General features: G+C 38.0%; 1 protein-coding gene across 1 annotated transcript; it reads right to left on the bottom strand.

The window, feature by feature from the left end:
* Positions 1–279: 279 nt before the first annotated feature.
* Positions 280–27,703, bottom strand: stam2 (signal transducing adaptor molecule (SH3 domain and ITAM motif) 2). Its single transcript, XM_079821439.1, has 14 exons — positions 27,324–27,703; positions 25,313–25,397; positions 24,855–24,930; positions 24,146–24,241; positions 23,880–24,026; positions 13,553–13,622; positions 13,192–13,384; positions 12,983–13,077; positions 12,820–12,902; positions 12,594–12,681; positions 8,269–8,323; positions 8,028–8,184; positions 7,757–7,899; positions 280–1,668 (listed from the first exon to the last, which is right to left on the bottom strand). Exons 1-14 carry the CDS (start codon positions 27,361–27,363, stop codon positions 1,467–1,469), a joined length of 1,530 nt encoding a protein of 509 aa, XP_079677565.1. The 5' UTR covers positions 27,364–27,703; the 3' UTR covers positions 280–1,466.
* Positions 27,704–27,762: the final 59 nt, after the last annotated feature.

Here is a 27,762-nt window from a genome sequence, read left to right as displayed (position 1 = left end):
AGAAATGTATAAATGTATATAGCAACTTTTGAAACAGGTAGTTTTTATTTTCTGAAGACTTTAACAATTCAATGCGTTACAAAAGGAATTTGAAAAATGAGCAGGCAGGATACAAAGAAATCTTGATGTTACAAAACATTGAGTCCATGAGTACAATACAGATTTCCCTCTAAATCTCTTAAAACATACAGGTTTACAAATATACAGCAGCTTCTGAAATAAAGTCTTTTGAATTGGTTTCTATGTTTATTCGGTCTCGTGAAAGAACAAGGCATCTGGTGGTAAATAAATGTTTATAAAGTTAAGGTGCAAAACAGACAAAGCCATTTATTTAACATCTAATATACAATATTTTTTCGAGCTGATAATGAAAAAAATAAAGACAATTTTCATCTACATTTTACTACATTAATCCCATTTCAACAAGAATGAAAGCTGTCTATATGGTAAGGGAATTATACATTTTCCCACCTCAGTTAAGGAGAAATGGGTGGGTACATCAGCAAAGCACGTTTCTTCACATATGTAAGAAGCACAAAACAACAATTAATCAATCTTTCCAGCAAAGGAAATCATAGACCAGATGAAAATTATACTGTATGCACTTTTACACGCTTAAATTAAGTCAAACAACAGCAAATGGCCAAACACAAGCGGTTCTTGCATATTATAAATATCATTATACAGCGAAACATATGGATTGACCATAAAGGGATTGCATTTGTGACCACTGTCAGTTCTAAAGCAAAGGTTGCAAAGGAATTTATGAATATTACATGAAAATCTAGCCTGTTGCTGCCCCTACTATATCTGGCCCATAATTCTGGAATCACTAACAGGGAGTTGAACCTAAAACCGCCATTTTGATTGTAGGAGTTTATACAAATGCTCTGAGTATTGGCACATAAAATCATTCCAGATTTGGTGATCCATGTAAATCCAATCTTCTTCATACAATTGTCCTCTCTATACCGCACGGTGCCATTGATAAAACCCCAACATTTGCTTTTGAAAGGCAAGAAATTTAAGTGTAGGGACGGTCAACCCAGACATAAATGGAAAATGGCAACATTTTAAAGAATTGTCTCTTTAAATGAAGTATAATATCATGTATGTGCATTTTACCATTTAATCTTAAATCCACAATCAGAAAAAAAGACGAATATGCTGGTGATTATCACAAGATGATGAAAATGATGTTTATGGTTAGTGTGACTCATTCCATCAATTCTGAACACCTGCCCTAAACTGCTTCATGGGTTAATAAGTGGGAGAGAAAAACAAGTGCTTGCTTCCTTTCGAGTGGATTACATCTCTGTCCTGCGAAGACAAATGTCAGCGAATCTTTGCATACCCCTTGACATCAATAGAGACGAGAGAGGAAAATACTCTCAACCTCATTTCACCATTTGGAATTTGCATTGGATATTAATTGCTGTGTAGTCGGACCTGTCATACGGTCAGTCTTACAGAAGGGGTTGCTGGTAGAAGGCCGCTTGTTGCTGATGGGGTGCGGGTTGGGCTGGACCCGACATCGGATAGGAGGTTGGAGGCAGACCAGGATTAGCGTTCTGATAGGCAGACATGTCCATAGCCACGCCCATCTGTGGTGGGTAAGGGGCAGGGGCTCCGGGAGCTTGGTTCGCATATGGTCCATTCATGGGGCCGCTGCAAGAAATAAACAATTTGCTGTTACTTATGGCGGTTTTTCCCAACAACACTATCAGAATGTTATTCTAAACAAAAGTATCTAATTAAAAAAAAATGGCCTCCTGTGGTTTTTGACATAAAAGCTCTGTGGAACAATAATAGCCTATTTCACAAGTACATTAGTAATGTCTTTTTATTTTTTATTTAATTTTTTTGTAGCTGGGAGTTAAAAACTGTTCAACTTTGGGTAAAACTCATGACTGTCACGTTTTACCCGGTCGTCCAATCACAGTGGAGGAGGGGTGGGACAAATACTACACCGACTAACCATCCTACAATGACTGAACAAAAAGTTAATATTGCTGGATAATGCATCTTTATATTCAGTAAAAATCCTAAAAATGAGATTACAGATTACTAACTGGCATATTTTGTGTCTCAGCTGGAAAAATGCTGCACCTCCAAAGCGTTCTTAAACGGCACCAGCTGGCCATTTTACGAAGAGCACCTGGCTAAATATGCTTTGGCGGACGCACGTTAATTGAATATTTATTGTTAGGCACATGGCCAATTAGTCTCTCTAGCATTTATGCAATATACTGGAGCCAAACCTGAGAAGGGAGTCCAGAAGATTCCACAGCGTTCCTGGACATGTAATTTACATAGCTGTAACTCATGGGCGGGGATTATGCTAATTGTGCATGCGCGCCCTATTTACGAATAAATGGAATTCATTAACATACACACCTTTAACTATCAAATTGGATGTTTACAAATCGTTTGTGGACACCTGTTTTTACACGCACATGACCGTTAATGATATCCCATTCTTAATCCGTAGGGTTTAATATGGAGTAAGCCCACCCTTTGCAGCTATAACATTCAAACATTCATAACCTCAAACATTTGCATTTGAGAGGTCAGGCACTGATGTTGGACGAGAAGGCCTGGCTTGCAGTCTCCGCTCTAATTCATCCCCAAAGGTGTTCTATCGGGTTGAGGTCAGGACTCTGTGCAGGCCAGTCAAGTTCCTCCACACCAAATTTGCTCATCCATGTCTTTATGGAGCTTGCTTTGTGCACTGGTGCGCAGTCATGTTGGAACAGGAAGGGGCCATCCCCAAACTGTCCAAAATGTCTTGGTATGCAGAAGCATTAAGAGTTTCTTTCACTGGAACTAAGGGGCCAAGCCCAATCCCTAAAAACACTGCCACACCATAATCCCCCCTCCACCAAACTTTACATTTGGCACAATGCAGTCAGGCAAGTACTGTTCTAGCAACTGCCAAACCCAGACTCGTCCATCGGATTGCCAGACAGAGAAGTGTGATTCGTCACTCCAGAGAACACGTCTCCACTGCTCTAGTGTCTTGAGCCGACGTGCTTTACACCACTGCATTTGACACTTTGCATTGCACTTGGTTATGTAAGGCTTGGACGCAGCTGCTCGGCCATGGAAACCCATTCTATGAAGCTCTCTACGCACTGTTCTTGAGCTAATCTGAAGGCTACACAAAGTTTGGAGGTCTGTAGCTATTGACACTGCAGAAAGTTGGTGACTTCTACGCACCGTGTGGCTCAGCATGGACTGGAGTACAATAAAAATCAATACTTTTACTTAATAAAATTTTTTAATAAAAAAAAAGTACTTTTTACTCCTTACAATTTTATTTACAGTCAAAAAGTACTTATTTTTTGGAGATCACTTCATTCTATTTTCCCTTGCTATTACCAAACCAATTGAATTGCGCTGATGCCCAGTTTAATCTAAATGTTTAATTTAAATGTATTTATTCTGCCAATGAGATTCATTTTCACATTCCATGAAATTGGTCAGACATGTTAATTGGTCCTTTGGAAGTGACGTCATGTCGCATCAATTACCACAATTGCAGCACCTTGACCTGGGCTGCGTTTCCCAAAACCATCGTAAGCATGTGAATGGTACATGACTACTAGCATCATCTATGAGAGTAAAAAAAACCTGCACAGACAAATCCATATTAAACTCTGCCACTTGTGACAACACATTGATGTCCGAAGACATGAAACGATCGGTTTGTGCGAGAAACCGAACAGTATTTTTATAATATTTTTACCTCAAAAACACCCGTTCAGCACGGCATCACTTCCGGTAAGTGTGGTCAATGTACATAATAATAATAATAATAATAATATTGGGTACTCAAATTGCTTTACATAAAGAAGGCGGGAATCTCCTCAACCAACACCAATGTGCAGCTCCACCTGGATGATGCGACAGCAGCCATATTGCGCCAGAACGCCCACCACACATCAGCTTATGGTGGAGAGGAGACGGAGTGATGAAGCCAATCGGTATATGGGGAGGATTAGGAGGCCATAATGGACAGAGGGCAATTTGGTCAGGATGCCGGGGTTACACCCCTACTCTTTTTCTGAAGGAGATCCTAGGATTTTTTTTAGGGACCTAGGTTTAACGTCTCATCTGAAGGACGGTGCTCTTTGACAGTATAGTGTCCCCTACTGGGGCGTTAGGACCCATACAGACCACAGGGTGAGCACCCCCTGCTGGCCTCACTAACACATCTACCAGCAGACACCTGGTTTTCCCAGGAGATCTCCCATACGGGTACTGATCATGCTCAGCCCTGCTTAACTTCAGTGGGAAACAAGTTTTGGGCAAAAGGGTGATATGGCTAACGGTGTCGGTGTCGGACTTAGGACGTATTTATCGTTTCGTGTCTTAGGACATTGGGACACAATGTGTCGTCACAAGCTGCGGGGTTTAATATGGAAAATGAAAATTCTGTCATTAATTACTTACCCTCATGTCGTTTGACACCCGTAAGACCTCCGTTCATCTTCGGAACAGAAATGAAGATATTTTAGTTGAAATCTGATGGCTCTGAAAGGCCTCCATTGGCACAATGGCACTTTACACTCTCAAGACCCTTAAAAGGTACTAAAGACGTCGTTACAAAGTCCATCTCACTACAGTGGCTCTACAATAACTTTATGAATCGGCGATAATAGTTTTTGTGCGCAAAAAAACCCTAAATAACGACTTACATAGTGATGACGTTTTCAAAACAAGGCATCATGAAGCTTCGAAGCGTTATGAATCAGTGAGTCGATTCAGCGGTTTGAATCGCCAAATTTCAGCAGTTTGGCGGTTTGACACGCGATCCGAATCATCATTCGACTCACTGAATAATGAGTATGAATCAGTGAGCCGAATGATGATTCGGATCGCGTGTCAAACCGCCAAACTGCTGAAATTTAACTAATTCTCGCAGATTCATAAAGTTATTTTAGAACCACTGTAGTGAGATGGACTTTGTAACGACGTCTTTTGTACCTTTTAAGGGTCTTGAGAGTGTAAAGTGCCATTGTGCCAATGGAGGCCTTTCAGAGCCATCAGATTTCAACTAAAATATCTTCATTTCTGTTCCGAAGATGAACGGAGGTCTTACGGGTGTCGAACGACATGAGGGTAAGTAATTAATGACAGAATTTTCATTTTTGGGTGAACTAACCCTTTAAGTTAAATCCGGGGTTTTACAACTTTGAGTAGCATGTTGCATACTGGCATTAGGTATAGTTTGATAAATACCATTAAATTCAAACAGTTCTAAAGCAGGATAAAACCTTGTATGTGGTTCATTCACTTCATGTTTTTAGAGATTAAAAGCTTAAAGAAGAATCTCTAGGTTTCATTCTTGCTGCTACTTTTACACTACTTTTACTTTTTTAATACTCAAGTACAATTTTAATGTGGTACTTTTTTACTTTTACTCAAGTATGATTCTGGCCAGATACTTTTACTTTTAATTGAGTAAAAATTTCATTCAGTACTTGTACTTTCACTTGAGTAACATTTTTGAGTACTTTTTTCACCTCTGGTGGTGGGCCGTTATCGGCGTTAACGTGCTGCGTTATCGGGCGATAAAAAAAATATCACGTTAATCTATTCTCAAAGTTGGGTTGGGAGCTGGGTCTATACTACGCAAGCTAAGATGACTTTCACCTTGATATTTTAGCGCGGATGTATACCTAGCCGAGTTGCACTGTAGGGGGCGAGATTTTACACAGTATCGATATCAGCTGCGCTCTCCTCTCCTCTCCGACCGACAGCGAGTTGACACACACCCGCCTAATTCAGTCCGGTTAACCATCTGAACATGGCAAACGGTTATTCATTTTTCTTCGTGACAGCGTGTTAGTATTGGTGTGACCGGTCTGAATTTCGTGCGGGGTTGCACATAACGTTAATTCTACTAATTCCCACAGATTTCGCGCTTGGATCTGAAGTGCACACACACATACCGTAATAAAGCCGCCTCTGACATACAAAAAATGCAAAAATGAGCTCCTTTACCCAGTTTATTAATGTTCAAATACACTCAAAAATGTCTCAATGCCCATGTTGGTGAGTTTTAACGTAAACACAGTCGTAACCAACGTAAGGAACAGTGTTTGGGATCCATGCGTGCGTCAGGTCTTAAAGGGACAGAAGTTATTTATTATTCAAACTACAAAAAGACAAACGATCACTTATGAGCACACATATTCTGAATGCCTTCGGCAGAATTCAAATGAGCCATTTTAATCTAGATTAATTCCAAGATTACAGTGAGATTAATCTAGATTAAAAAAAAATATCTATGCCCACCACTAATATATATATATATATACACATATATACAGTGAGGAAAATAAGTATTTAAACACCCTGCTATTTTGTAAGTTCTCCCTCTTAGAAATCATGGAGGGGCATCATCTAAAAAAAAAAATATCCAGAAATAACAATGTATGATTTTTTAAATATTTATTTGTATGATACAGCTGCAAATAAGTATTTGAACACCTGAGAAAATCAATGTAAATATTATACCCATCTTCAATGCTCTAACTGAGGGAAGGAGGTTGTTCCCCAAAATCTCGCAATACATGGCCCCAGTCATCCTCTCCTTAATAAAGTGCAGTCGCCCTGTCCCATGTGCAGAAAAACACCCCCAAAGCATGATGCTACCACCCCCATGCTTCACAGTAGGGATGGTGTTCTTGGGATGGTACTCATCATTCTTCTTCCTCCAAACACGTTTAGTGGAATTATGACCAAAAAGTTTTATTTTGGTCTCATCTGACCACATGACTTTCTCCCATGACTCCTCTGGATCATCCAAATGGTCATTGGCAAACTTAAGATGGGCCTGGACATGTGCTGGTTTACGCAGGGGAACCTTCCGTGCCATGCATGATTTCAAACCATGACGTCTTAGTGTATTACCAACAGTAACCTTGGAAACGGTGGTCCCAGCTCTTTTCAGGTCATTGACCAGCTCCTCTCGTGTAGTTCTGGGCTGATTTCTCACCTTTCTTAGGATCATTGAGACCCCACGAGGTGAGATCTTGCATGGAGCCCCAGTCCGAGGAAGATTGACAGTCATGATTAGCTTCTTCCATTTTCTAATGATTGCTCCAACAGTGGACCTTTTTTTTCCACCAAGCTGCTTGGCAATTTCCCCGTAGCCCTTTCCAGCCTTGTGGAGGTGTACAATTTTGTCTCTAGTGTCTTTGGACAGGTCTTTGGTCTTGGCCATGTTAGTAGTTGGATTCTTACTGATTGTATGGGGTGTACAGGTGTCTTTGTGCAGCTAACGACCTCAAACAGGTGCATCTAATTTAGGATAATAAATGGAGTGGAGGTGGACATTTTAAAGGCAGACTAACAGGTCTTTGAGGGTCAGAATTCTAGCTGATAGACAGGTGTTCAAATACTTATTTGCAGCTGTATCATACAAATAAATAGTTAAAAAAAATCATACATTGTGATTTCTGGATTTGTTTTTTTAGATTATGTCTCTCACAGTGGACATGCACCTACGATGACAATTTCAGACCCCTCCATGATTTCTAAGTGGGAGAACTTGCAAAATAGCAGGGTGTTCAAATACTTATTTTCCTCACTGTATATATCACTGTTGGTGTGGACAGGAGGACAGGATTTTATTTTTTTATATGGAGGGATGAGTACTGCATTTTCAGAAAAATCCATATACATGTAGAGCAGACAAAAGTTGTTTGAGATTTAGAGGTAGGCTAGCAGGACACATTTATATTACCTGATGTAAGGAGGTTGTGCCTGTTGGCTGGTGGCCGCTGAATTGACTGAAGGAGGAAGAGAGCAGAGAGGGCCAGCTTGGTCTGAAAGACTATAGCCCTGTGGAACACCAGAGGACATGTAGGCTCCAGACGGATGATAACCCTGAGAGAGACAAGAAATAAATAAAGTAGTCAGAATAACGCTTTGGAAGAAAAAAACAAAACAAAAAATATCAGAAAATATCATGGACTGAATTGTCACTAATTATCAATTTAAATGGCTAGGCCAACCTGCATAGTGAGATGAGTAGGGGCTCCTGGGTAAGTGCCTTGGATAGTCTGCATTTTAGAGTATGCATTGTAAAGTGGAGCCTCATTCATTAGCTGGTTATACAGCTCCAGAGCCTCCAGCACCTTCACGTTCAGCTCGGACAACTCAGAGTGCTTCCTGCGGGAATGAGAGAGATGTTCTTTTTCATATGCCAAGACTGGGAAAACGGGCAGCTTGTTTTGGGGTAAGATTTCAACAAACCTGTCAATCTCTTCTAGTTTCTCATCAATCATTGGGTTCATCTTTTCACAAGCATCTAGAAGATGAAGAGAACAAAAGATTAGCACCCTGGAATTAATAATTTACCCAGTGGAACTGTCAAAACCTGTGTGCAATGTCACATATGACAATAGTGACACAACAATTTTATGTCAGATTTATGACGAAATCTCCCCCATTCCCTAAAATAGGACACTATTTGAAGGGACAGCCATTTGTAGTGGTGTTTGAAACCATAGTAGACAACCAATGTACGCTCAACGGTTAGAGAATACCCATAATGCACTGTGAGAGTCACGCATCGAATGAATTCCCCTGTCTGACCAGTAGATGGTGCCCACAGCTGAATCATTCATCCATTCATTCATTTTACAAACCACTGGTCCAATGTGGCTACAGTGTAATATCATAAGTGTAAATTCCTTTTAATTGATTATTAAATTGTTTAATTAAGGTTTGCCAAAGCTAGTTTCCAAGGCAAGGCAAGGCAAAGTTCAAGATAAATCTTTTCATTACTACTGGAGCTGCCAGTTTGCTATGTTTCAATTGATACTTAAAAAGCAAGCACAAACTATGAAGAAATGGCAGCTCTCCAGGTGCACTCAGTGTCCGAATTCAATCACTCGTTTTCATTCACTCCTTCAAGTGGACTATATTAGTGGAGTAACGTAGGGAACGGAGAATGAGGGTATAGAGGCCGATTTTAAACTCAGCAACAGTTTTTCTGCCTGTTTTCCTTTGGTCCTCCCTAAAGAGGGTATGTGCGTGACATCACCGTCAACCGGAGTGACTACGGTTACGCCCAGTGAGTGGCAGAATGACGCGTGAATGCAGTGTGAATGCCGCAAAAAACACTCAAAACACATCTAAAATGGGAAAGAGCTTTGAGATTGACTGTAAATCTGAGGTATATTTTTAAAGACTAACAAAAGCTACAGAAAACAGAAGCAAATGGTTTGTTGCAATTCACAGAAACGACTTGTAAAGCATTGTGTCCGGAGGAAATAGGGATCACTCACTTGGTTAGAGACTACACAGAGCCGATTGACATTCCCAGCTCGCACTTTATACCACGTGAAACTCTGTAACTATAGCTGTCCGTCACAAACGTTCTAAGTCCACATCGTTACTTAATAACAAAATAACATAAAACAACAACGGAAAGACAGAAATAACCCGTATACACAGAGGAGCTCGAGGCGCATAGCATACAATGCAGACAATTCAACAGGGGAGCGCACAGCTCTTAAAGGGGCCATAATTAATTCTACACATTTAGAAACTGGACTCCAGTCAGCTTGTGACAACTCATCAATTAAATATTTACATCTTAGATTCTGCATTATTGGATGTTTTTAAATAAACACTGATAAAAACGATACAAGTTTTAGGGCTGGACAGGTCGATATGACGATATAACGTTGATATAAGTGGTCACCCGGATTTAGACCTACGTATATTGTATTTATTTAAAGCATTCACATGCAAATTTGATTTGTGTATTTCACTGGCGTCGAAATCAGGCTAATATAAATGTCAGGAAACACGATTCCTGGCTGCATGTCAATATCCATGGATCACAGGATCTTTGGTAAGTTGTAAGGAACACTATATCGAGGAGTGTGATTGGAGCCAGCTGTTCTACATAAGTGACTGTAGATAGGAGCCAGTATTTAAGCAGAAGAAACTGGCTGTTCAGAGAGAGACTTTCTCCAGACAGTGTGACCTGTTCCAGACATTGTGCTGTATAGTTGAGTGTGTGCACTGAGCTATAAATGGTATTTTTTTTTTTTTTTAAAGAAAACCCTTTTGCTCCTGCTGTGGTGGCAGCCTAAGTTGATGTGTTGAAGCATTACTGTTATTGATTGCAGAAGCAGTTGGGAGGTGGGTGCCATTTTCTTTGCTAAACCTTTTTCTCCTGCGTTTGGTTAGTATGAATCTCAGACAAGAGTTTTTTTGCTTATTTGATTTTCTTTTGATAGGTTATGTATTACTTTCTTACTCCCAGGTAGTTTACTTTTTTATTTTGGCCTTACCCCCTTCTGAAGCCTCTTTGTACTTGTTTCTTTTGAAATTATTGTTACTATTATTATCAACATTTTGATCATTATTTACCAGTAAAAAGACTGTAAATAAACCCTAGAATATTTCATTTGTGTGGTGAGTGCTGATAGAGCCATCTCTCTTACGTTCTTGCTCTTTTGTTCTCGTTGGTACATTTTTGATATGCTACTCTCCTACCGCCCCTAGACACAAGGGGACGTAACAATGTGTCATTGTGATACGAGAGAGAGATATAAAATGATGGATAACAGTCAATCTACAGTTTAGTGGACATTATACAAAAAGATTCTGACCAATCAGAATTAAGTACTCTAGAGAGCCATGCAATGATGTGATCTAAAATGGACCCTTTTCACTTTTCTGGGGTTCTCAGAAACGGAAGTCAACATAGTTGGGTAAACTAGAATAACTATAGCGGTGAATGGAAATATGAAAAAATATGATTTTTAATATAACCCAATAGCAAAAGAATAAAATCCACTTTAGTGTTTCTATGACTTTACATAAAAGGAAAAAAATATCCAGATTTATTTTGTTGGTCAGAAGACAAAAAGATGGCAAATTTACAGTCACCTCCCACCTTTTCTGTAATTTAATGTGAAAGTAATAATACAAAGTAGTGTTAGAAATTAAAAAAAAATGTAAATGTATTTTTGATGTTAAAGAGCACCTATTATGGCATTTAAAATGTTCCAAATATTGTTTTAGAAGTCCCCAACAACAGTTTTGCATGCATGCAATGACAAAAAAGACTTTAGTTTTCTTATAATATGCATTTATTTTTACCTGTTTTGACAGCGATTCTCAAATGATTCCTTTAGTGATTCACTTTTCAAAACCCCGCCTTTACGTGACGCTAATCTGCGGTGATTGGTCCGATGACCCAGTCAGTTGTGATTGGTATAGTCTGTGCAGATATTTTCGGAAACGGAACGCCCATCAAAGTCTTATAGTCACAGTAATTTGTTAATATGTGTCAGGAGTTATGAATATGAAAACCGCGTCGGTACTGTTTGATTGTAATATGAGCCTCAGCTGATCTCATTCATAAAAAAACTCCTCTATTCTCCTCACGAAGACTCGCGACAAATCAACATCCCTCAGGGCTTTTAGTTCAAAAGTGTGCAGATGAGGAGACATATTGATAGATTCTCATATGTCTGTGTCAAATTTCTAAACAGAGGAGAATTTTTTATTCAATACTTCCTCAAAATGCGCAGATGTCTCTTATTTGTTGTTTTCAATTCATACTGGCAGCCGGAGGGCGCTCTGTGCACATGTAGTCCATATATGGTACAGACAGACGAAGAAGATACCATGTGCCATAATAGAAGTCCCTAATAAAAGCTTCCTGAGATCGCGAAACATGCAAATAGAGACATTTGAAGACTAATAAACACCACGACGATGTATGGTTTGTCTTCAAGCCACTTAGTCTTCAAATGCTCATCCTTGGGCAGATGAAAAAAGTTTGCTTGAGTCGCACTTCAGAACACAGCGTCTCGTCGCCATGATGTTTTCTAGTTTTCACTGGCGTCTTGGAGCGCAATAAGTGGGCGTATCGTATTCAAATAACTTGACAAGTTGACGTCATCTAGTCAGAGAAAAAGCTTCGGTCTTCTAACGATTCTTAAAAATGACTGAGTCGACTCTTACTTTTGAAAGAAAATAACTATATATACGGTGCACTGTCATATTTCAAACTTTGCAGGATGTTTTTGTTCACTTAGATCTATGTTACACACTAAAATGTGTAACGTAAATTTCAAAATTCCATGATAGGTGCTCTTTAAAGTTACAATGACATATATTGACAATTCTTATTTTTTTAAGGACCATTGCAGTATTTTAGTAAATAATTTATCCATGCATATCTTTGTGTAATGTTTAACCAAAATAACTGTCCCTCCCTCTTGAAGCAACCTGTGACAACCTGTCACTCACATGAGATCACAGCAATAGCAAACCACAACAATCCAATTAATTCCCGATGGACAAAATCAAGTCCTGTCCTACATTTTTTTCTTGTTCAAGAAGTCGTATCACTCGGATATACGGAACAATAGGAAAGCAAAGACTATGGCAACTTCAGTTACATGTTAACTTTAACTGTAGAAACCAGTCATAACAGTGTGTGAAAAGGGTTCATTACATATTCATGGTCATATTTTGTTTGTACCGCCCACTCCTACACCTAAATGCAATTGGTTTCTGCAGAGAAGACATTAAAGACATCCTAGTACCTTCTAATGTGACCAGCTCTGAGCTGTCAGGAGAGGCATCTGCAGGGTCTGTGTTTTGGAGAAGGTAGAGAGTTTTGTCCATCTTCTCCTGTAGAAAACAACAATCAATATAAGACACCAAAAGAACTTCACCTAGAGATGATTTTTCATATCAATTACTTCTGGACACTTTTCTAAATTAGTGGTGAGGTGTAGCCGAGTCACGCAAAAATCATTCAGCACTCACCTCATCTATATACACAGGCTCAGGTTCAGCTTTGACTTCAACGATGGGCTCTTCTGGGACCACAGTCTTCTCTACAAACATCACTACAGGAAAGAGAATTCAGGAGATCTGTGTGTGCAATTTGATGAGAAAAACAAATCATCCAGGTTATAAAGTGTATTACCAGGGTCTGGTTCAGTGTTCAGGTTGGTGGTGACAAAGTTTGAAGGGAAGAGGCCTACTCCTCGATGGTTCTCTCCTTTCCACCAGTTTGGATCACTGTTGGATAATAGCAACATTATAATTTAATAATGGACAACCAATATGGGTTATGGGAAATTCAAAGACAGCAATAAATTAAGTTAAGTGAATGCCCTTGAACAATCAGTTTACCTGTCATCTAGAATGAGCACAAGCTCTCCAGCCTTAAAAGTGAGTTCATTGTCCTCAGCCGCTTCAAAATCATAGAGTGCGCGCACTTTACGAGACTCTTTTCCTCCATTTGTGTTATAGGGTGGATCAGCTATCATGGTGAGGGGTCGTGTCTCTACCTGCTGTTTCTGCTCCTGTAAGGACAGCTCAATGGCTGAGCAAAATATAAACACTCATTATCTGGGTAAAGAAGACTATGGTTTGACTCCACAGTCACAAATCATTTATGATGCTTTGGCAGGGCCGAAAATCATTTGTCAGAACAGACTAAATAAACCCCAATATCAAAAAACGATATGAAATTATGAGCAACCTTCCTCACCTTTGGCCAGATCATCATCATCAGCAACTCTGCTGGGGGCAGGAGCGCTAATAGGCTTTGTGCTGGAGCTCTGCAATAACAGATCACATGATAACAGATCAGCACTGATTTGCAAAAAATAACTGTAACACTTTAGTTTAGGGTCCAATTCTCACTATTAACTAATTGCTTATTAGCATGCATATTACTAGGATATTGACTGTTTATTGGTACTTATAAAGCACATATTAATGCCTTATTCTGCATGGTCATATTCTACATTCATTAATCCTACCCCATACCTAAACTTAACAACTACCTAAACTAACTATTAATAAACAGGAGGAGTTTATTGAGGCAAAAGTCACAGTTAATAGTGAGAATTGGACCCTAATCTAAAGTGTCACCAAATTTACTTTAAAAAAGTATTATATGCATATACACTACCATTAAAACGTCTCTTATGCTCCCCAAGGTTGCATTTATTTAGTCAAAAATACAGTGAAAACACTAATACTGTAAAATATTACAATATTTTAAAATGTCTTCAGTGTCACATGATACTTCAGAAATCATTCTGACTTGCTGCTCAAGAATTTTTTTATTATTATTATCAGTTGTGCTAAGATCATTTGTCATAATTTTTTTCAGGATTCTTAGATGAATAGATTGTTCAAAAGAACAACATTTATTTGAAATAGAAATATTTCATAACATTATAAATGTCTTTATTGTCACATTTGATCAATTTAATGCATCATTGCTGAATAAAAGATTGAATTTCTTTAAATAAAAATTACTGAACCCAAACCTTTGAATAATAGTGTATAAACTTAATTGATTTGTATATATTGCACAACAGCTGTACAGTATATGAACACAGAACTATAACGCCATCTGTAGATCTACTACTGTACAGTAAATACCAAAGAAAAAATAGTAGCAAAAACACTGATACTGATCAGATAAGGTTAACCAATGACTCATCACAAGCCATTTACAGAAGTAGGTTTTTGAGATAACGTATATGATGGCCTTTGCGTGACACAGTAGTGACACAGACACAAGACAAAGTCTTGTGACCTATTTACATAGTCGGACTCGGCACTTATTAACAGATACAGACAAGTTCACATGCACTAGTCAAGTCAAGTCAACTTTATTTATATAGCGCTTTTAACAATGTAGATTGTTTCAAAGCAGCTTTACAGTGTTAAACAGGAAAATAATGCAGCATAATTTTATTCAGCTGTATAGCCATTCTGGAAAAATTTCAAGTATCATACAGTGACAGTGTGGGCTTTAGATCAATAATTTGATCAGTAATTTAGTTTAAATGGTTAATTTAGTTTATTATTTAGATGTATTTCGATGTTTAGTTGAAAAATTTAGTGTCTAAATTTTTGGATTTTTGGACTACACTAGTCATGTAGTCCAACACAATAAATGGAGGAGGAAGAGAACAAAGAAGAATTGACAACTCATGGTTCCCTGAGGTCAGTACGGCAAATATGAGGCAGGAAATTCCATTCTAGCCGCTTGGTTCTCTTGTCTCCAGTTTTCACACATGCATAGCATTCCAGACTCACTTGGCTGATTTATACAAACAGCTAAAATGTTAACAGATATGTCATGTGAGAAACAGTGGTCATGTTTAGTCACATGGCTGCTTGCGAAATTGCATACTTCCTTACTATATAGTAGGTGACAAATAGTAAGTGGAAAAAAAAAAAAAAAGTATGCCTGAATTAAGAGTCATTGAAGAGTAGGAAAAAAAGTACTCGGATGACCCATTACTTCTGGGTGAGATTCTGAAGAGCATATACAATGGACACTTTACTATCTCATGAGGACATGGGAGAGGATTTATGAATGGTATGGTGACGCAAATGACGCTGGTAGGTTACACGAAAATGACAACATAGCGAACGTAGTACATCCAGATTACATTTATACCAGAGATGGGGGACTCGAGTCACATGACTTGACTCGAGTCAGACTTAAGTCACATATTTTAGTACTTGCTTAACAAATATTAATTAAAGACTTGACTTTGACTTGATATTCATGACTTGAGACTTGACTCGCACTTGAGTTTAATGACTCGAAATAACTTGTGTTTTGGTTAAATATCTGTTTTTGAACACACCGCAACCTAACCACATGACGCAGCAGGCAAGCATAGAGAGCTAACGTAAGAGCATTGACAGCCGTGACTAAACATGAAAGGCACTACGCAAAGGATAATTAATTTTGGGTAGGTACCAGGATTATGTGAATTTCAAGTATCCATGGTAATCAGTCACCCGCACCGTATCCATACTTTTCATACAAAGAGGTTGCGATGAGTTCAAAATGGCAAAAAAAAACGTCTTCACTACGAAAATGTCAAGCACTGCAAGTTGACATGTGGTATCCATATTGTGTTGCACAATGATGAGTAACTCTGCCTATTTCTCTTGTTGTGAAATTAGCCAGTTTTGCTGAAGACACCTAGCTGTGAGTGTTTCGGCAGCGTAGCGTTTTTTTGTGTAATATACGGAATATCCGCAGAAGTGTTTACTAGTATCTCAGTTCACAGATAGTTTGTTTCTGTATTGTTTCTATATAAAAATGTTGATACAATGTAAAGTATTTGGCAACAGGCTAAATTGGCTTTTGGCTAATGAAAACAAGTCCCCAATATGAAATGAACTGGAAATTGAATTGGAAATTAAAAGGCTGAAAGGTGAAATTAAAGGCAACAACTGCATATTCTGCAATCCAAGCAAAGATGTTACTTAAATCAGCATTTGTTTTTAAATTCAGTGTAAAGGAAAAAAGTCTTTACCAGTGAAATTAAATAAAACCAAAGTATATAATTTTTCCAAAATGTTAAATCAAATAATGTTTAGTGCAACGAAAAAAACTAAGATGCTACAGCAGGTGCTTTTTAAATCAAATTAAGTCAATGTAATTTTAAGGTAAAATAAAAATGATCATCGTATAGGCTACAGAACTGATAGTATTTCATTTCAAAAGTGCATGCACGTTCTTCATTAGGCTACAAAAAGAAGTATTTCGGCTTTGTCACAAGTTAGTCTGTTTCGTTCTCATCCGATCCAACACGTGAGAAGCTGAGCTGAACAAACGCTCACCATCTACGCTTGAGCAGGGCGCGGAGAGGTAAGCTTGCGCAGGAAAGCGGCTCTTCATTCCCTTCAGCATCTCGTCTCTTCCCTCAGTTCTCCAGTTTCCGTTTGTAACACACAAGTGACATGTTCGCGAATGATTGCAATATAGGCGTATGTGCACGCGGGCACACTTCCGGAAAAATCGGCGGAAAAATACAAAGAAAACCGTTTTTTGGCCGGTCAACCGGTGCATCCCTAGCTACACCCCTGTTTGGACATGTTAAGAGTTGATAAAAATCAATAATCCAAGGCACTCGAATATTATTGAGAAAATATTAAAAGCCTTTATTTCATCATGGCTTTAATATTTTAAAAACAGGTGACAAATACTGCACACCTACGCGCTGTGGCTAATAAGCCTTCATCAGGGTGTGAGCAACAAACACAATCTGAGTTCTCTTAAGTTAATTTGTCATAATAACAATCACCTGGTCACGTTGTACAGGACAAGCAGGAGAGAGAAAATTCAAATAATACAAAGAGAACCTTTCTCACCCAATATATTGGCCTAATTTCAGTTACATTTGCATTTTAGGCTATGTAGTTTTAATTTTAATTTTTTAGATTTTTATTGTATTAACAACTCAGTTGTATGTGGGAACCTTTTGAGTAGAAATGCATATTGCGATTTTTTGTTGCAAATAAAACTCCCATAGTCCATAACTACTGTAGTTTTAACTTATAATATAAATTCAGTTAAATCATCAAACATTTGTATGACTTACCAGTGACTTACTTGACTTTAAAGCTTTACTTTACAAGCTACAACTTGACTTGAATTGCTTGACATAAAGCAGTGACTTGACTTGCTTGATTCTCACAAAAATTGACTTGGACTTGCTTGAGACTGGAAGGTTAAGACTTGAGACTTGTGACTTGCACATGTGTGACTGACTCCCACCTCTGATTCATAATACACAGAACATACTTTTTTAGTGCACGCAAAGTAATTAATCGATTTCGAACACAGCCATGATTAATTTATAATCTCTCATACAGAGGTGGTTCTTGACTATTGGTAATTGACTGGGCATTTATGTTATTATACTTTTAATGTAGATTTTAAAAACTAGTGCTCTTTTTCAAAGATTGACCAAAACAAAAAAATAAAGAAAAAGCTCACAAGAAAACATTAAATCAACAATACTATTTCAGATTTTGCTCATATACTGTTAGTTCTTTAGGTTGGCAAATTAATATAGTAGTGAAATATAATACTGAAATATTATTACAAATTTAAAATATCAATATTTTCCTTTTGTGGCAAAGCTGAATTTTCAGCAGTCATTAGACAGATCATCCCCAAACTTTTGAATAGTAGTGTATCAGTACTTACACAGTTATGTGTAACTGTGTAAGTGCAACAACAACATACAAATGTAAAAATATCTGATATTATCCGCCACAGAAAGTTCCAAACAACATTGTAATGACCTACATTGCATAAATGCCATGGCATGACAACAAGGAGACACAGATACATCTGTCACAGATTTCTGTGACCTTACCGGTACAGAAAAACAAACTGAATACCTAATGAACTATGCTGATCTGGGATGTAAAAAGTCGCTATGAATTTTAACTCAGCCAAGTTACAGGGTCATTTATCTAGGCCAAAAACCAGCGGCTGCTTTCTGTTCATCAGCATCTGTGTTTATGAACAGCTGAGATCACAGTGAGAACCAACAGGATCATGGTATTAGTTGATAGAAGGAATACTTGGGGGTAACACGTCATTTTGACGTCATTTGACCACATTTGACATTCTACTAACTATAAGTAACTTTAGAACTAAATGTCAACTACCAGTTATTACATTATTAGTCGACTGTCTGCTTAAAGGGTTAGTTAGTTCACCCACAAATGAAAATTCTGTCATTAATTACCACCCTCATGTCGTTCCAAACCCAAAGAAATTGTTGAACAAAGTCAATATTTTTGTTTGATTTTGCGCACAAAAAGTATTCCCGTCGCTTCATAAAATTATGAACAACACATTGACTATTTTATCAATGTCTTTCCTACCTTTCTGGCCCTTGAAAAGTATTAATTAAATTGCTGTCTATGGAGGGGTCAGAGAGCTCTCGAAATTATCACAAATATCTTAATTTGTGTTTCAAAGATGAACAAAGGTCTTATGGGTTTGGAACGACTTGAGGGTGAGTAATTAATGACAGAATTTTCATTTTGGGGAGAACTAACCCAAATATCTGCTAACACTTTATTTTGATGGTCCCTCAACAGACAATATCTTTGCAACTACATGTCAGCTTATTCTACAAACCCTAACCTAACAGCCTACTAATAGTTAGTTGAGATGTAATTGCACAGTTACTTATAGTTAGCAGTAGGGGTGTCGAAATTAATCGTTTCTTCGATGCATCGTGATGCAGACGAGGACGATTCGGTATCGGTTCAGTAATAGACCATAACCGATTATAATGTACTGATTCTTTTCTGACGTCATGTCACGTACGTGCTGTGTCGAAGTAGCATACAATGGCAGAGGGAGGCGAGACGCAAGTGTGAGTAATTAAAATGCTCCAACTACTTTAAAAGCAAACATCTGGGCACATTTCGGCTTTTATGAACAACCTGGTAAGCACGACCTGGAGAACACACGCGCTGTGTGTAAATCAAAGCTATCTGATTTATCAAAACGATTTCATTTACACTTGGGCACATAAATGTATCTCCGCAAAACGGATATAAATCCGATATAATTCCCGCACTATATGCATATTTATTGTAGTTCACGTCATCGAAAACAACAGATATGAGCTGCATTTTATTAATCATCAGCTAATTTCACAATCAAAGGCCGCAATAGGAGCGAGCGTGGCAACAGCACTGGTAAGATCATTCAGTTTCTTTACTTTTAATGAATATGATTGCATGTTGAGCCTAGGGCTGTACGATTAATCGAAAAATAACCAAAACCGACATTCAGAACTTCTAACCGACGTATTTTTCCCATGTCGGTTATTTCGGTTTTCACATGACTCCGCCCCGTCAGTCACATCAAGTGCAGTTTGCAGGCACACAGAGATGCAGGAGCAGTTATCTGTGTTTATAGATGCCCAGAATCACTATAGTAACTTCATGTTTTACACAGTTTATACAGGTCAGCGCGCTGACACACACACACACACACTAGGGCTGCTCGATTATGGAAAAAATCATAATCACGATTATTTTGGTCAATATTGAAATCACGATTATGTAACACGATTATTTCACATGACTTTGGGAATGTGTTGTATTTATTAAAAATACACCTTTCAACAATTCAATTGAAATTGTAACATTTGTTGTACTTTTTGAACTATTAAAATAAATAATATAACATATATTCGAATCAAAGTATAAAAGTATTCACGTAAAAATGATAACCACAAATAAATAAGATCAACAATATGGTTCGGCTATGCTTTTCATGTACGTCTAACATTAGTTTTCAGGTACAGAAATGTATCAAATGTAAAATAACATTGCATATTTGAGTGCATAAATTAAAGATTAATCCTATTAAACTTACAAAAGCTATTCAATCAAGAGCAGTGAGTGATGTCCTTGTCTTTTGTTGTTTGACATTAAACAGACAGCAGTAAAGGCTACTGCCCCTTTAAGACCTCGTGTCTTCTTTATCGACTGTATAAAGTTCACTTAAGGCATATACAGACTATGTCTGCTAGGATACTCATCAAGATGGACATGTTGACATACGTTTTGTGTGAGTTTGTCCGTTTAAGAGCAAGACTTGAAAGAGAACTCAATATTTGCGCGCTGAGAGACGTGTGCGCGCTCTCGGATGAACGCACAGAGACACATTTTCTCACAGCGCGCGCGGCTTCTCATTCTAAACCTAAACCCTAAAGCACTAAACCCGGGTGATGACGGTGAAAATGACTGGTCATATTCGAAAATATGGCAGCACTCGCAATCTCGCATGCATTGAACAAAGTTTACAAAGAGAGAATTATTTGAAAAATATGAAGGAAAAAAAGGACGTTTACACGGCTCCCCTGCTCTCGTCAGTTTTTGTTTCTTTATTAGATTGTCATAGGTCACTCTGTTTAATGTTCAAGTGGTTAAACAAATTCGTGGTGTTCCCTTGCGTTGCAGCCACTACATGTAGCAAATCTTAGCATGTTTCTGCTCGTCGTCTGATTCCTCGAAGCCAAACTGTTCCCAGACAACGGAGTTGGTTTTGCCTTTTTTGCTCACCAAACGCTGCTGTAACTGCCCTCCTTCTGCCATCTTTACTCGCGCCGAGTTTTTAAATTCCAGCGGATGATATGCACACGAGACTCACAACCTGAGAGAGATTTGTGGCTTCGGGAGGGGCGGATGTGCGCGTGCGCGTTTCATTCAGAACGCAAGGCAAAATAATCGTTTTTTCTCGATTGTACTATTTTGGTGATCGTTGGGAGGCAAAATCGAAATCGAAATCGAAATTCGATTAATTGCACAGCCCTAACACACACACACAGACGGTGCGCGCAAGCCCCGAAGCCAGATCGCTTTCACTTTCATGCTCATAAAGTTAGTCAAGTACATGCGTTTAAAGGCTTGCCAGTTTCAACATTTAAAGCGATTGTGCACTATTCAAAAACAACAATACGTATCCGTTCAGTGCTCAGCTTTTTTTCTGTGACACAGAGAGCCGAGTCGTGTCGCGTCTCTGACAACACGCGCGCGCGCCCTGAAGGCAGACCTCTTTCACCTAAGTCCTCACAAAGCTTGTCATTTGTATGTGGTTTAAGCCCCGCCAGTTTGAACATTAAAGCGAGTTTCGACCATCAGATGTGTATTATGTTGAACTAATGCCTGATATATTGTGATATATTGTGACAAACGAACACTCAGACAGAAGCTCGCACATCACGTGAAGATCGCGCGCAGTAACGCAGTCACCGCCGTCCTGTGACTAAAGTCACTAAACTAAAGGAGCTTAGAAACTCAACCGTTATAGGCATATATTTGAATACCTTTGAAGTAAGTACAAACAACAGCTTCATAATGAATATAGACTGTATGATTACTCATGAGTAATTCACACTAGGGCTGTGCAATTAATCGAATTTCGATTTCGATTTTGCCTCCCAACGATCACCAAAATGGTACAATCGAGAAAAAACGATTATTTTGCCTTGCGTTCTGAATGAAACGCGCATGCGCACATCCGCCCCTCCCGAAGCCACAAACTTTCTCAGATCGGGAGTCTCGTGTCTCGTGTGCATATCATCCGCTGGAATTTAAAAACTCTGCGCGAGTAAAGATGGCAGAAGGAGGGCAGTTACAGCAGCGTTTGGTGAGCAAAAAAGGCAAAACCAACTCCGTTGTCTGGGAACAGTTTGGCTTCGAGGAATCAGACGACGAGCAGAAACATGCTACGTGCAAGATTTGCTACATGGTAGTGGCTGCAACTCAAGGGAACATCACGAATTTGTTTAACCACTTGAAAATTAAACAGAGTGACCTATGACAATCTAATAAAGAAACAAAAACTGACGAGAGCAGGGGTGCCGTGTAAACGTCCTTTTTCCCCTCATATTTTTCAAATAATTCTCTCTTTGTAAACTTTGTTCAATGCATGCGAGTGCTGCCGTATGTTTGAATATGACCAGTCGTTTTCACCTTCATCACCCGGGTTTAGTGCCAGAAGACGCGAATGAGAAGCCGCGCGCGCTGTGAGGAAATGTATCTCTGTGCGCTCATCCGAGAGCGCGCACACGTCTCTCAGCGCGCAAATATTGAGTTCTCTTTCAAGTCTTGCTCTTGAACGGACAAACTCACACAAAACGTATGTCAACATGTCCATCTTGATGAGTATCCTAGCAGACATAGTCTGTATATGCCTTAAGTGAACTTTATACAGTCGATAAAGACGACGCATATCCGATCCGGATTGAATAGCTTTTGTAAGTTTAATAGGATTCATCTTTAATTTATGCACTCAAATATGCAATGTTATTTTACATTTGAGACATTTCTGTACCTGAAAACTAAGGTTAGACGTACATGAAAAGCATATCTAGCCGAACCATAGGCCTATTGTTGATCTTATTTATTTGTGATTATCATTTTTACATGAATACTTTTATACTTTGATTTGAATATGTTATATTATTTATTTTAATAGTTCAAAAAGTACAACAAATGTTACAATTTCAATTGAATTGTTGAAAGGTGTATTTTTAATAAATACAACACATTCCCAAAGTCATGTGAAATAATCGTGTTACATAATCGTGATTTCAATATTGACCAAAATAATCGTGATTATGATTTTTTCCATAATCGAGCAGCCCTAATTCACACACACAATCACTCTCATTTCTCTACTCCCATAGACAATAACTGCTAAAAGTGAACCGTTTCCTTCAAGTATTTTAAAATCACAAAGAAATGCACTTTTTCATTAGAAAAAAAAAATCCACCTTAAATAGACAGTATTTACAGTACAAACCTTATCAGTGAACTTACTCAAAAACCTTATGAGGGCAAAAAAAGCAACCAAAAAAAAAGCACAATAATCGTTCATTAATCGTAATCGAGGGCAAATGTTCAATTAATCGAGGTTTTTATTTTTGGTCAAATCGTTACAGCCCTAGTTGAGCCCCTGCGACTTTACTTTCGGTAGTGTGTGCATTCGCTTGATGAAGAGATACGCAGCTGCTCGTCTGCGGCGATGCGTGCTTCAGTAGCGCTGTCATATATAGTAGCTATAACATGTCATATAGCCCATAACACGCTCACACATACATTTTTTTTTATATATTGTTGTGAGGAGTAAAATTTACATGTGGTTTCAACAACCACATGCATTTAGTCTTTAGTTTTGACTGTAATCCCAGACCACCTCCTGAAGTGGCTTTTAGTATTTTGTGTAATTGTTCTAAACGCTCCTGTTGTCTTCTGTGCCCAGACTTCTTTTGTCTGATACATTCAAGAAGCGTGTTTTCTTTGAGCAGGTAAAATTAAAGGTTCATTTCATATAACAGACTGACAAAATTGTATACATGAGGATGCAGTGCATCGTCAACGCATTGTGATATCAAATTGAACCGAATCGATGGCATGATAATCGTAATCGAACCGAACCGTGAGACCAGTGTAGGTTCACACCCCTAGTTAGCAGAATGTCTAAAGTGGGCCAAAGTGTAACCTACCTGGGGGTTTGCGGTGGGAAAGGTCACTCCTTCTTCTTTGAGGGACTTGATGGTGGCACTGATGAGACTCAGTTGCGGTTCTTTCTGGAATTCTTCAGCCCACTCCACCATCAGGGCCTTCAGTTTCTCACCAACCTTTGGGTGCACCTGAGGAGAAGAGGATGAAGATGGTAACAATTATCAATATTTATTGTACTCTGAAACCAGGATTTGCCTTAATGTACAGAATTACACTGATATTTATACAGCAAGCTGAAGTTCCTTACCCTGTTCAACACACTACGAACTTCACTTGCAAACTCCCGCGAGCAGATTTCTAGGTGAAAGATTTTTCCACTGTTTGAAACGCAGGCACCTAGCAACTAAAAGGGGATATAACAGCAATATTTGAACAGCTATTATTTGCTTAAAATACAGATCTGTGAATAGGTTTGATCGATTCATTGAAATGTTCAATACAAACAGTGATTGCACATGTAACATTTCTATAACTGTTAATACTTTAAATATGTGCAAGTTAAAATTCACATCATCATAAAATTATTACAGAAAACAACAACAATTGTTATTATGATAAAAACAAAACAACAAAAAAGGAAGAGCATATCAACCCATTCCATTCCTTTGTAATACCCATGTAATAAACTTTTGGAAAAATACATCCAGATGAAAAAGAATTAGAGAAAATCTAAAAATAGAGTGAGAAATCTGAGGCTGAGAAGTTGGTGAGTCACAGTAGAAGCCTACAGAGATGCCTGTCACTTCCAGACGCTAAAGCACTCTGGAGTTTTTAAAGCTTTTACAGCTTCCGTCTCTTCTATCCCAGCTTAGTGTGCAGTGACTATATGCAAGTCATTCACAGATTAACTTTACCAAGGATGTGTGACAACCCGTATGACTGTATTCTGGACTGCAGACACCCTTGTGGGTGCACCTCTGTTTTACTACAATGGGAACTGAAGATGAAGAGCTCACCGTTAACGCTTGCATAGCGACGTGAGGGACCTTGTGGTTCACTCGCTTCATAACTGACCTGAGACAGTCCTTTGCACTATAAAACAAAAAGAGTCAAAACGGCATGATTATACCTACAGTATATTAGGGAGAAATCTATATAAGAACAATAATAATGCATTCAAGCAACATTCATGTTACTAATTGTTACGAAAATAAGCATAAAATAAAAACATATAGGTCCGGTTTCATAGACAGGGTTTAGATTAAGCCAGGATTCTGCCTTAGTTCAATTAGGGCATTTGAGTAGCTTGTAAAACGTGTAAAAAAACAATGGCACTGAAGATATGTCAGTTCAAGTTGCTTTCAGTTAAAACAGCTCAAACATGAATTTTAGTCTGAGACTAGGCTTAACCCTTGTCTGTAAAACCGGGGGATGGTTATTCAAATCATGTTTGTATGCTGATATTTCAGCTCACCCATTCGGAGTTGTCCCAACACGGTCACAGATATCCATAATGAGGCCCCAGTCCTCCGCTGTGTTAGTTTCACTAGTTGCTTTCTCTGAAAAGGCAAATGAGCATTCAAATGAGACTCTAAATAAAAGGTGTCATTACTGAATCATATCAATGCTGAAAATCTGAAACTGAGTCAAAGTCTCGACCTCTACATGTCTAAACGTCCTTTCATTTACATAAAGGCAATCAACAAAGAAAATACACAAACACCATACTAGATACAATTTGTAAAAAGTTTTGAATATTATTAGTTTTACATGCTAGGAAGGGTTACAGTTTGTTAAGTAGCTAGGGGTGGGGACGGGTGTTTTTACAAAAATAATTACGATATCACAAAAATAAAACAACGTAAATATTACAAAATGTGACATTAAAAAGTATAAAAGTAATTTGTTTTTATGAGGTAACACTGTCCAATAAGGACACCCGCAGGTAAAGTTACAGCAAAAAGCTTGCCTCCCCTAAGTTCATTGGCTTTTAAAAGACCCCCCAAAGTGTGCGGCGAGTTTAGTGGCGGGTAATTGAGAATAAATGGGGGAAAGTCACGTTAGAGACTTTCATCACGCTCTGATTGGATATGATCAGTTATTATTGGATATGATTGACTTGTGCGCCACTTGATGCCGCCTCTTAATTTCGTGCACATTCTCAAACCAGTCTGAATGAAGACAATGATGCCATTAATGGGAAGACTAATTCATAACTAATAAGGAAGTCAGAATCAAACTTGAAATGGCCTGAAAACATGATGGCTGTGGGGAGTTTTAGTGAGCAATCAGCTTGGGGAAATTAAAGGTACATTTTCGTGTCTGTGACCAGTGTGTTCAAGCTGGATGACTACTGAAAATAAGTAAACTATTAAAAAGAAAAGCTGAACATTAGTTCACAAATAATCTATATTTTTTAAATTGTTACTGCCTTTAGTTATTACTTTGGAATAATTGTAACAATGCGTAAAAACACTAACTAAATGGTTAATAAATAGAACATTACATTGTTAGTGTAAAATATGTCTCTCTTTTTATGTAATGTTTATTTAACCAGGAAAATTAAGTGTAACAGGGAAGTTTAAAAAAATGTGAGGACTTTGCCTCCTCATTTTAAAACACCACCACCACCACTGAAATAGGAGTATTATGTGCATCCCGTTAAACAGACAAAGCAGCCTGTTTTGCCTGTTATTTTACATATCCAGCTTGTCTCAACAGGCACAACCATTTATGTCATAATCCACTAGTATAGATTATTTGTCCCCTCCTTCAAGAACAAAACAACTGGGCACATTTTAGTGACTAACTCTTAAATCACATTGCGAAATCTAGCAGAGTAAACCTTAAAATAAAATGAACAATACTCAAGTGCGTTAAGTTCATACACACTGAGCTCTTAAAGGACAAAGCTGTAAAAAATAAAGCCAATGTACATGTATGCTTATGGGTTCCCACACTTTTGACAAATGAACTTCCATTATACGTCCAGTCATTTTTTTTTAAATCAAGACTTTTTTTTAAATCTAGAAACTTTTAAGAGCAGAGCATTTTGATCTTATTATATAATAATACATTATATAAGCAAGATAATGTACTATTTCCTGATATATGTACATTTTTATATCACATTATGTCTTATTAATTACATTTATTATATTGTATTGTATTATTAAGAGATAGAATCTAATAAAAAATATCAAGGAATATATAGGAAACATAAGACAGCTCAAATCTCCTTTTCACAGAGAGTATTTAAACTGAATAACTGAAATGTTCCAGAAATGTAGAATATTTGAATAAGGATGCAGACAACTCTATTATTTACGTTTCAAATCTTGATACATAATATATAAATGATCAGAGTAATAGAAGAAATAAATACAACAGAAAAACAAAGCTCTTGAGGATATGACAGTAAACAGTGCGGCCCTGTTGACTTGTCAAGATCACAACACTTCGACAAAAACAACAGTGAAACTCACCCACATCTTGATCGAACGGATTTTGGCCAAATAAAGGCATTTTGTGACCTTTTCCTATCTATTAAAGAAGAAACTCGAGCGTATTTTCTACGTAGATCGACGATTTCTCCTTCTCTCATCCATTAAATTGCATTCACTTCCACCAGTTGCTCTTCCGTAAACTGAGTAAGCAAACGCAATGCCTGTCAGAAATCGCATACGTGTCATAACTGTCAAATCATTCTGGATTTTAAACTATATTCAATATTCGTGTTAATACCACACAATTAACAAATTAAATTATTTCATTTTGTTTTTGTTTTTATAAATCTATTTTTCTGACAGGCATTATAATTGAGTCCTTTTTAAAGGCAAGTGCGTTCCGAACTCGAGCCCGCACTGCCATCTAGCGACTGGAACAGATGTTTGTGAGATCTCTGTACTACACAATTTAACACAA

The sequence above is a fragment of the Gobio gobio genome (genome assembly GCF_949357685.1).
Source record: "Gobio gobio genome assembly, chromosome: 7".
In the NCBI taxonomy this organism is placed as follows: Eukaryota; Metazoa; Chordata; class Actinopteri; order Cypriniformes; family Gobionidae; genus Gobio; species Gobio gobio.
The sequence above is the reverse complement of the archived record's forward strand: the minus strand, read 5'-3'. Positions and strand labels throughout refer to the sequence as shown.